Source organism: Onychostoma macrolepis, chromosome 15, assembly GCF_012432095.1.
Source record: "Onychostoma macrolepis isolate SWU-2019 chromosome 15, ASM1243209v1, whole genome shotgun sequence".
In the NCBI taxonomy this organism is placed as follows: domain Eukaryota; kingdom Metazoa; phylum Chordata; class Actinopteri; order Cypriniformes; family Cyprinidae; genus Onychostoma; species Onychostoma macrolepis.
Window position 1 is genome coordinate 30,324,607 of NC_081169.1, and position 12,271 is coordinate 30,336,877.

General features: G+C 34.3%; 1 protein-coding gene across 5 annotated transcripts in view; it reads right to left on the minus strand.

The window, feature by feature from the left end:
* LOC131554333 (cGMP-dependent 3',5'-cyclic phosphodiesterase) overlaps positions 1–12,271 on the minus strand; it is a 185,552-nt gene that overhangs the window by 5,910 nt on the left and 167,371 nt on the right. For all 5 annotated transcript variants that reach the window (XM_058799610.1, XM_058799614.1, XM_058799612.1 and 2 more), the window contains 8 exons: positions 11,566–11,740; positions 10,162–10,274; positions 8,339–8,539; positions 4,898–4,968; positions 2,520–2,642; positions 1,018–1,105; positions 861–908; positions 94–168 (listed from right to left, as the gene is read on the minus strand). In XM_058799610.1, coding sequence (XP_058655593.1) covers positions 94–168; positions 861–908; positions 1,018–1,105; positions 2,520–2,642; positions 4,898–4,968; positions 8,339–8,539; positions 10,162–10,274; positions 11,566–11,740 — 894 coding nt within the window. The remainder of the gene's footprint in view (positions 1–93; positions 169–860; positions 909–1,017; positions 1,106–2,519; positions 2,643–4,897; positions 4,969–8,338; positions 8,540–10,161; positions 10,275–11,565; positions 11,741–12,271) is intronic.

Consider the following 12,271-nt stretch of genomic DNA (forward strand, 5'->3'; position numbering starts at 1 on the left):
GAAAACAGAACGAGCAAAGCATCATGGTCAGGATAACTAAACCATTCAATGATTTTTCCTTTTTTAATCAGAGTCGAGGAAGGAGTGATGCACCTTTCTGGAGAACTTCTCAAAGATGTTGCAGCCATGTGTGTTGAGGATGGCAATGGCCTGAGCGAAGTGATGTCTCTGAAACACAAACACACACAAACACACACAAACACTAGATCAGCGCTGAGTGTGTGTGAGCGCGGTGAACAGCAGAGGGCAGCAAACACACACCATATAAACGGGTCTGAAACGATCACTCACTGGGACAAACACATGAGAATAAAGCAGCTACTCATCCCTCAATCAACCAAAACAACACTTTAAACTGCGCTGGTTATGTGTGGATTCAAAGTAAAACAACTGTTTATAGCTGCATCCATAGACAGAATTTGGGATGCATGTAAACAGGATTATAGTCATATTGTGTGTGTCCTGCCAAATCCTGCCAAAACCAAACCAAAACCAAACCTCCTTTTGCGGACAGACTGATTTGTTAAAACAGTATAAAATAAATTAACGTTTTATGTATGTATATACATATATAAATCATTTTATACAGTGTATAACTTATATAATATATATTTCTATATATAAAATATATAAAACAATATAATTCTATGCAATGTCAATATTTCAGTAAAAATGACAAAAACACACAACAAAATGACAAAATCTTTAACTAAACTTAAAATAAAAAAAAATAAAAAATGAACTTATAGACATAATTGTAAAAAAATGTCCAAAACACAGAAAATGACTAAAACTTTAACTAATGCCGAATACTGATACTGAATTAACACTGGTGTGTGTGTGTGTGTGTGTGTGTGTACCTCCATCACAGATCCCTCTGAACTGTAGAGGGCCGCCAGGACAGATTGCTGGTGAAAACAGATAAATGCAACACACATTAATTTATTACTTTTCATGCAACTTCACAAAAACTCTGAAGCGTCTCTAGATCTTCAGAAGAAGGTGTTTATGACGTACCGAAGCCACCTGGAAGGAGTTGTTGGTTCCTCGATGGTCCAGATCGTGACACATGCAGGACACGAAGAGCGCCAGAATCTCTATATCTCTGAGAGAATGAGACGTAGAAATCAGTAGAGGTATGAATTGTATAAATTAGTACCAAATAATATCAATTGTAAAAATTAGTAGAACAAAATAATATATATTGAAAGAATTAGTAGTACAAAATAGTATTAAATGTATAAATGAGTACAAAATAATATGAATTGTGAAAATTTGTACAAAAAAATAGTATACATTATTGTAATTTTACAAAATAGTAAAATTGGCAAAAATAGTGCAAAATAGAATAAAAGCCAAAAAATAGGCCAAATATTACAAATTGTACAAATTAGTACAAAATAATATCAATTAAAAGTAAAAAAAAAAAAAAAGTTGTAAATTAAAAAATAAATAAATAAATCACATGATGTCAAGATTTTAGCCACCTCAATTAGTGACAGTGAACGAAAAAATAAAAAACAGTATTAAAACCAGAAAACATCCTAATGCATAGAATTGAGTTAAACATGCAGTACGTGACAAACAGCAGTATCATCTTAAATAATTCATTACATAAAAGAAGGTCTCAGGGAATCATTTACGTGAACTGTCTGAACGAACTGATTCACTAAAATGATTCAAACCTCTCACCACAACATATGACTGTTTAAATGACTGTAAAGCTGCAGAAAACTCAACATGTGACCTGCGCTGGCAAAACGAGTCGGAATGAGTTCATTTTATTTTCACATTCTCCATTAAAATACCTTCAAATATATGACTTGTTGGAATCGGACAAAAAATGACTGAGCTACAGGCGACAGAGTCAGCAGAGTTAATTTAGAGAAAAATCGAGTTAAAGATTCCAAAGCAAAAGCACCACGCAATGTTGCATATATTCCTCCGATTTGTTTCTTAATTATAATTACTATATTATTAATCACAAAATAGCTATTTTTTATTTTAACTTTGTTATTAAAAATAAGAACAAAGATGCAAATAAACAGTAGTTTAATCAAGAGCAGCGAGTGATTCCGTCTTTTCTTTTAATGTTTGATTAACATCGAGACAGATCAATATTGAGACCTACTGTAATGCATGGATCTAATATAATGATACACATCAGATTTTTTCCCCAACCATTAACTAAACGTTCATGTAAAACATAACAGATTATGTTTGTGTGAATCTCGCCAAGACATATTTTGCAATAGTACAGAAATAGTACAAATAAAGATAATTTTAGATGTTTAATTACTATTTGGAGCATTGGGATCGCTAGAAGAGGGCTTAATGAACTCATTTTTGGGAAAACCAAAATTGGGATTTGGGATTTTTAAATTATTTTATTTTGTCTGCAGCTCAAAATTAGACCTTGAGCATTCACACTCATTTTGCCAGCACGGGTCACATATAGTGTTTTATTGTGCTGTAGTGCTTTGGGAAACAGTCGCTGGTTTGAGTGATTCTCTGCTTACTCGAGGTAGTTGGACAGTTGTAGGTTCTTGTAAAGCAGGTAACAGAAGTGTGAGACGGAGAAAGCGTGCATCCAGTTGTGATACGGAGGATCTCTGTAGCCCTTCTTCACCATCAGACAAAACCTACACAACAGAAAAAAACACAGATTCACTATAGATTCCTCTGATTGATGCTTCATCATCAAATATCAGGGTTTTTATGACTGAGTCCATTCAAGTTTACATTTTAACCATTAAAAATGTTTAAAAAAGAAAAAAAAAAAAACTAAAAAAAACCTTTATATTAATAAAAGTGATGATTTAGAAGTGTACACTCCCAAGAGCTCAAGGTTTAAGGAGAATATTAAACTACTTTTTACTTGACATTTTAATTCTTTAGATCACAACGTTTTGTTGAAAATTATATAAATAAGTAGCACGAAATAGCAAAACTGAATTAATTAGTGGTACAAAATGGTATAAATTGTATAATTTAATAGTAGCTAAAGTTATGTAAATAAGCAGTACAAAAATTTGCATAAATTACTAAATTACTAAAACCTGGTAGTATAAAATAGAATAAATGAGTAGAAAAATCACATTAATTGTATAAATTAGTAGAGTAAAATAGTACATGAAACAGTAGTACAAATAGTATAAATTAGTAGGTTTTTTTATATTTTAAGAATAGAATTAGAATAGAGAGTGCTGGAGATAGAGGGTCAAATAAAGATGGAAGAGATGTGTTTTTAGCCGATTCTTGAAGATGGTTAAGGACTCAGCTGCTGGGATTGAGTTGGGCAGGAGGGAACAGTTAATGTAAAAGTCCGTGAAAGTGATTTTGTGCCTCTTTGGGATGAAAAATAAAGTGACGTAAGCTTCTCGAGGCACATAAGTCTGAAGTAATGAATTTAGGTAAAGGGGTGCAGAGCCAGTGATGGTTTTGTAGGCAAACATCAATGCCTTGAATTTTATGCGAGCAGCTATTGGTAGCCAGTGCAGATTGTAAAACAGAGGTGTGTGGTGCGTTCTTTTTGGCTCATTAAAAATTAATCTTGCTGCAGGGTTCTGGATTAATTGTAAAGGTTTGATAAAACTGGCTGGAAGACCTGCCAAGAGCATTGCAATAGTCCAGCCTGGGCAGAACAAGAGCTTGAACAAGGAGTTGTGAAGCATGTTCCGAAAGAAAGGACCTGATCTTCTTGATGTTGAATAAAGCAAATCTGCAGGACCGGACAGTTTTAGTGTGGTCTGAGAAATTCAGCTGATCATCAATCATAGCTCCAAGGTTTCTGGCTGTTTTTGAAGGAGTTTTGGTTGATGTGACTAACATGGACTAAACATGGTTTGATGGAATCACAAGCAGTTCTGTCTTAGCCAGGTTGAGTTGAAGGTGATGGTCCTTCATCCAGCAAGAAATGTCTGTTAGGCAAGCTGAGATGCGAGCAGCTATCGTCAGATCATCAGGATGGAGTGAGAGGTAGAGTTGAGTATCATCATCGATATGAAAAGTCATTTTTCTGAATGACAGAACCTAGTGATGCCATGTAGACGGAGAAGAGAAGTGGTCCAAGAACTGAGCCCTGAGGCACACCAGTAGTTAGATGTTGCGACTTAGATACCTCACCTCTCCAAGATACCTTGAAGCACCTCTCTGAGAGGTGAGACTCAAACCACTGGAGTGCGGTTTCTGAGATGCCCTTTGCAAATAGGGATGACAGGAGGATCTGGTGGTTAACCGTGTCAAAAACAGCGGACAGATCCAGCAAGATAAGTATTGAAGATTTGGAATCCGCTCTTGTCAGTCTTAGGGCTTCAACAACTGAGAGCAAGGCAGTCTCGGTTGAATGTCCATAGTATAAATTAGTAGAACAAATAACATAAATTGCATGAATTTGTAGTTTAAATTAATAAACTATATAAATGAATAGTACCAAATGGTATAAATTGTATAAATTAGTAGTATAAATAGTACATATTTTATTAATTAGTACTGTCAAAGAAAATAAATGATAAATTAGTAGAACAAAATTGTATAAATTCTATAAATTAGTATTGTAAAATTATATAAACGGCATAAATGAATAGTGCCAAATGGTATGAATTTGATAAATTAGTAGTACAAAGTAGTATACATTTTATAAATTAGTACAAATAGCATAAACTGTATAAATAAAACAGTATAAATTAAACATAAGTAGTACAAAATTGTATCAATTATAAATTAAGAGTTCAAAATAGTAGTAATAGTTCAAAACCATATGAAACAAACTTAAAAGCAAATCGTCCATTTCTAAGAGCACGGCACATGAATTCAACTAGATTTCTAAAAGATTTTTCTTTTCTCTATCTTTAGATTTGATGGTATTTATTACAGGTCGATCTCTCAGTGTCTGTACCTGGCTAAAGTGTGCAGGTCGATCTTATAGGTGTTGATGAAACCCATGTCTTCAAACATGCTCAGGACGCCCTGCGAAGATAGACACACACACACACACATGCACACACACACACACACACACAGAGAGAGAGAGAGAGTTTGATCAGTGTTTGTCTTCAGTCTGTGCCAGAGGTGTAAAGTATTTGAGTATATGTAATTAGTTACTGTACTTGAGTATTTTTTTGGATAATTTGTAGTTTTACTGAGTATCAAAGATATTAGCAACTTTTACTCTCTACTGCACTACATTTTTGAAAAAATATCTGTGCTCTTTACTCCACTACATTTGATATGAGTGTAGCAGTTACACATTACATTTTGCATGGGCCTAGCTTTTTCTGCAGCAGTTTATTTCTGCTACAAAAGACGTGATATCACCAGCAACAGGGCACCGAAGGTATTAGATCTTGTTTGTTTTGTCCTTACTCACCCAAACTTATCAACAAGGCTGCTTTACGTGAGCGTGAGCTCCTTAGCAGGTAGTTGTGAATCACAGGTGTTTTATATGAGACGAGGACATGACACATCCAATGCAAGAAGGCTCTGACTTTTTAATTGTAATTAACATTACTTTATTTATCCATTATACTGAAAACACCTTTTTGAAGGATATTATTATTATACTTTCCAACACACTCATTGTGCTCATTTTTATTTTGGTTTTTAGAAAATAAACGTGATTGCTCTCCTCACAAATCAACTCTTTCTTGTTTTTGTTGCATGCTCTCTGTGCCTTGTCTTGGACTTTTATGTTATCTTTTCTTGTTATCTTGTTAAGCTTGTGTATATAGCCTTAGTGTTTCTTTAGTTCTTTGTGAGAATTAGTAGTTTGATAATATATTAAAATATTTTCTCACTCCTAAAACTCTCGAAATCGCTGTTCACGCTTTTGTTACATCTCGTCTAGATTACTGCAATTCTTTATATTGCGGTATATCTAAGTCTCAAATTGCGCGTCTTCAGCTTGTTCAAAATGCTGCGGCCAGACTTCTTTTAAAGTGTCGTAAACATGAGCACATCACTCCAGTTCTTAAATCCTTACACTGGTTACCGGTTTGTCAGAGAATAGATTTTAAAATTCTCCTCTATGTATATAAATCCCTACACAATCTAGCCCCTGTCTACTTCTCTGAACTTCTTCTTCTCTACTCTCCGTCAAGAAGCCTACGATCCTGTGACCAGGCTTTGTTGGTAGTCCCTCACGTTAGGCTTAAGCGTAGAGGTGAGCGTGCTTTTGCAGTGGCAGGGCCTCGACTATGGAATACCCTGCCTCTAGAGATTAAAATGGCCCCTTCTCTGTCTGTTTTTAAGTCTCTGCTAAAAACGTATTTGCTTTCCTTAGTGTATTGACTACTGTGCTATGGCCATTTTTAAATGGGTTGTATTAAATTCTGTCTGGTTTGTTTTCTGTGTATGTGGTAGGCTATAATCTTGCTTTTCTGTAAAGCACTTTGGTCAGCCTGGTGGCTGTTGTAAATGTGCTATACAAATAAAATGAACTTGAACTTGATAATATATAATTCAAGAGTATTATTCTGTGTTACAGGTATTTACAGATGGGTCTAAGGAGCCAGAGTCTGGAAGAACAGCAGCAGCAGCAGCAGTATATATATTCCTACATTTAAAATAAAAATTGCAAAAAGATTATCAGATCGTGTCAGTTTTTACTACTGAATTATTAGCTATCATACTAGCTCTACAGTGGATCGAAGAAGTCCAACCAGCTAGAACTGTGATATGTACTGACTCAATGGCTGCGCTCACTAAATTTGAAGCTTGGCAAGATTTAGTATTTAAAGTTTAATGTTTGTTTAGAATAAGGTGGTTACGGATAGTGATAAAATTCCTCTGGGTGTGGATGGAAATGAGGAAGTAGACTTGCTGGCAAAGAAAGCATTAAATCATCCACAAATAGAAATGAATTTAGCTTTAAGTAAAGCTGAGTTCAAGAGATTGATATCAATTGAAGTAAGTAAGAAATGGCTAAAGTTATGGAATAGTGCATCTAAAGGAAGACACCTTTATCAGATTCAGGAGTGTGTTGGAAATGAGAGGAAAAGATATGGAAATAGGAAGAAAGTGGTCATCGTTTAAAGATTAAGAATTGCACATACAGCATTAAAATATAGTCTTCATAAAGTAGGGAAGCATGAATCAGGAAAGTTTGACAAATGTGGAGAATCAGAAACAGTGAAGCATATTCTTTTTGAGTATTCTGCATATGAAAGGGAGTGATATCGGTTAATTCAAGAATTAGGATGGCTGGGAGTTGATAATATTTCTCTAAAAGTATTGTTAGGAAACGGGTCAAGTCTATCAAGATAGAATCTAGTTGTTGTTTTTCTCTCTCTCTCTCTCTCCTTTTCCTCCATTTTTTTTCTTCTTCTTCCAAATCTATGCACACTCCAGATCAGTAGGTGGCAGTAATGCACCTTTATTTTTCGTTAGCTTGTCAAACCGCTATAAAACACCAGAAGAAGTAGTTCTCTGTGAGTTGTTGAATGTAATGGTTGTCTGTTTGCCCGTCATTCTGTTCTTTGTTCCCTTTGATTTTTGGTTTATTGTTTGTTCTAGTTTTTCCATTAAATACATGCACATAGATCCTGTTTTCTCCAGCTTCTCCACAACGTTACAGTCTCTTCGACTAGTGCATCTTTGAGCCTATATTTAACAGTGATGGCGAAGTGAAGCGTTCTGAACCAGCGAAGCTTTCAACAATTGTATCTGAAAAAGGTTCATTACTCAAAACGGTTCATGCTTCCAAAAGGCTGTTCCATTACAGATGCTGGTTTCACATCTGGTTCTATAAATGTTTCTTTATTTTATTGTATATAAATAACGGTCATTATCAAAGTAATTCATTAGTGTCGGTGTACTGCCTCTAAAATAAGTCAAATAAATGAAACATAAATTCATAAATCAAATCTGTGATGTGATCTGTCAATTTTAACTCTGCCACAGTCCTTAGACTGTTATTTAATGGGCAAAGTTCATTTGAGCTTGATGAATAAATTACGATTTTAAAAAAGTATGATGTAATATAATATAATGTAAAGGAAACGGTGCTAAGGTTTGCTTCGTTTGAACCAGATACTCAAGCAGTCAAGTGGTTTTCAGGCGAATGAAGCTTCGGACGTCATAGATCACGTGCTTTTGGCAAAACGAATCAAGCTCCGATACAGTGCTTCAATGTGAAATGTGTTGTAATAGTACAAGTAAAATACTCAAGTACTGTTAAAATCAGATACTCTAAGACGTTTACTCAAGTTGTTTTGTAATTGGTGACTTGTAACGTGTAGTGGAGTAATTTTCACTGTAGGTTACTCAAGTATGGTTTTTGGAGATCTTTCCAGCTCTGGTCTGAGCATGGTTATGGGTCTGGTTTGTGTTCATGTCGTACCATCGGCGTGCTGTCGTCCGGCAGAGAGCGCGGCGTGTATGTGAACTCAGCGAAGTCCGTGTGGATCTTCTGGACCGGCTCGATGCCGCTGTGCAGGAGTTTACTGACCTCCTCCTCCGACACCTTCATATGGTACATCATCATCTCATTGGCCAGATGACTGCGGAACTGAGCCTCATGGACCCTCTTATACAGCAGAGACTGACACACATAAAAAAATACAAAAATATGGATTATTTATATTTACATACAGATATAAATTTATATAAAATTAAAATTGTATAATTTAAATTCTATTACAATATATTCTATAAATTATAATTTATATTAAAATTTATATATTCTATTAAATTTACATTTTTATAAATACTAAATATGCATTTATTATATTATATATATATATATATATATACACACACACACACACACACACACATAGAAGAGAGCATAAATCATAAAATATAAATATACTAGGGATGCACGATATTATCGGAATGTTATTAGAATCTTCTGATAAAGAGCTCAAGGTGTAAGGACAATATTAAATAATTTTTTACTTGACATTTGAATTCTTTAGATCACAACCTTTTTTGAAAATTATATAAATAAGTAGCACAAAATAGCAAAACTGAATTAATTAGTAGTACAAAAAGGTATACATTTTATAATTGAATAGTAAAATGTGCATTAAATAGTAGCTAAAGTTATATAAATGAGCAGTAGAAATCAGTAGAAGAGAGTAGAAATCATAAAATATAAATATACTAGGAATGCATGATATTATCGGAATGTTATTAGAATCGTCCGATAATGGCTTAAAATGTAAATATCGGCATCGGCCAAATATGAAAAATATATACCGATATGCCTTGCCGATAAGACGAGTAGCTCACGTGCTCAGGGTGTGATAGCGATAAGATCACGTCAGCTTTGCAGTCATTGAATGTTGATTAGATTCACTGTTTTGGATCGCCGCATTTAATTTGAGAATGCACGTTCAGAATGACGCGTCCGGTGTGTCTACAAATGTAAAATCTTCAAACTGTCTGCCAAAAGGAATGCAACGATTGATTTATAGTTGATTTATAGTTATTTTCAAAGCTTTCAGCGTACTCTCATTATAAAAGAACTTAATTATTGTTTATTTAATTCTAACAAGTAAGTTTTTGTTATACGTGAAGAGTTCATTTGCAAAAACAGATAACTCCAGATAACTGTTTATTTTCAAAAATCATGTTTTTTTATTGTGTATTCCAAGTAATGTCAATTAAACTGCAGTTGAGTTGTTTTGATTAAGTAATAATAACTCAAACAAATACAGGTAACTTACAAAATTAAAGTTCACTGAAAGTATGTTTTTTTTTTATTATTAAAGTTTGTTTATATATATATATATATATATATATATATATACTGTATATATATATATATATATATATATATAAAAACATATTTTAAGTTTTCTACAGACTTGTAAAAGACATCAAATTTATATTTTATAATATATTTTTATTATATCATATGCTATATAATAGAAAATAAATTATAAAATAAGACTATATACTGTATACTAGATGGAATACAAATTATAAAATAAAAATATGCATGTGTATATATATATATATATGTATATATATATCACATTTTATTGAGTTTTCTATAGACTTAAAATTAATATTTTATAATTTATATTCTATTATATACTATAATATATAATAGAATATATATTATAAAATATAAATTTCTCTAAATTTTGTAAGCGTATAGGTTTTGTCATTGTGATATTGTGTTAAGTGATGGAGTGATGCTGTAGAAAGTCTTACATGAGCGATGCTGATGCCGCAGTAGATGGAGAACGCGGTTGCCAGATCCTCATCGAAACGATTGAACCACGGGCCGTTGGTTTTATTCACCAGTTCTGCCACACCGATCACCTCTGATGAGAACACAGACAGACGAGAGACAGAGGGATCAGTGAGATGTTCTCGTGGGTTTCCGTACTCGTGTCTGCGGTTGATGCACGTCAACATCGCTTTGACTCAAAAGTCTCTGATTGCCCTCAATATCTTTACAAGCGAGAAGAACGGTAAAAACACACAAGCACAAAGATAACACCCTCAAGGACACACATTTAACTTTGAGTTCGTTCTCTCTAAATCTCAGGCCTCAAATGTTTCTCTTCAGCAGTTATTTTTAACGGGTTTCTGATTATGTTTGTAACTTGTGTCAGGATTGAATCTTCACTGGTTTGGCAACATAAATCTCCAGCAGGTTTCACTACACTAAAAAATAAAAATTTTGAGGTTGTAAATAATACAAAGATTACTGGAATACACTTCACAAGAAAACACTATTTCAGTCTTTCAACTTCAAAATTTCATGTTTCATTCAGTGTGTTACCTTTTGTAATTATTTGTGAAATTTACTAGAAATTAAGGACAAATTACTGAGTGAAAATTGTAATAATGATGGATTTTGCTAACATGACTTTCCACCTTGTTTTTGTAAAAACTAACAGAAGCCAGTTCCTGAATGACATCACCCTACAGGAAGTGACATCATTTTGGATACATTTATTACATATTACATTTAAAAACTATTGATAAACTTTCTCAGAATATTTCAACGTTGCATTTTTTAACATTTCTTAAGATTTTATTTATTTCTAGGTTAACATGAACTAAGAACGAACAATACTTCTACAGCATTTATTAATCTTAATTAATGTTAATTTCAGCATTTACTAATGCATTATTAAAGTCACAAGTTGTGTTTGTTAACATTAGTTAATGCACTGTGAACTAACATGAATAAACAATGAACAACTGTGTTTTCATTAACTAACATTAACAAAGATTAATAGAGTGTAATAAATGCATTGTTCATCGTTTGTTCATGTTAGTTAATACGTTAATTAATGTTAACAAATGACACCTTATTGTAAAGTGTTACCAAATTTTCCATAGGGATTTTAGCTTTTTATTTACTTCCTGTTCATTTTCTTGTGGTTGTGTAAATAATTTAATTAAAGTTAATAAGGTTATGGATGTCTGAACTTGACCAGAGCAGAGCGTTAATGACACGATAATCTTTTACAAGCAATTTAAAAGTTTTATATATTTTATAAATATGTAAAGATTTGATTTATTTCCAGGTCAGATGTTTTCTTCTACAGTGCTCCATGGTGACTGTGCATCAGAAAAGCATCCAGGATTGACATGTCTGACCTTCGTTTTCATCTTTGATGGGGAAACAGAGGATGTTTCTCGTCCTGAAGCCCGTGCTGTCGTCCACACCGCGGTAAAACAGAGGGTGGGAATACGCATCCTTAATGTTGAGGATTTTCCCAGTGGTGGCGACGTGACCAGCGATGCCCTGATCCGCCGGGATACGAAACTCCTTCTGCTCACATCACAGAGAGAGAGAGAGAGACATAGAGAGTGTGTGTGAGAGAGAGAGAGAGAGAGAGACATAGAGTGTGTGTGAGAGAGAGAGAGAGAGACATAGAGAGTGTGTGTGAGAGAGAGAGAGAGAGAGACATAGAGAGTGTGTGTGAGAGAGAGAGAGAGAGACATAGAGAGTGTGTGTGTGAGAGAGAGAGAGAGAGAGAGAGAGACATAGAGAGTGTGTGTGAGAGAGAGAGAGAGAGACATAGAGAGTGTGTGTGAGAGAGAGAGAGAGACATAGAGAGTGTGTGTGTGAGAGAGAGAGAGACATAGAGAGTGTGTGAGAGAGAGAGAGAGACATAGAGAGTGTGTGTGAGAGAGAGAGAGACATAGAGTGTGTGTGAGAGAGAGAGAGAGACATAGAGAGTGTGTGTGAGAGAGAGAGAGAGACATAGAGTGTGTGTGAGAGAGAGAGAGAGAGAGACATAGAGTGTGTGTGAGAGAGAGAGAGACATAGAGGTGTGTGAGAGAGAGAGAGACATAGAGA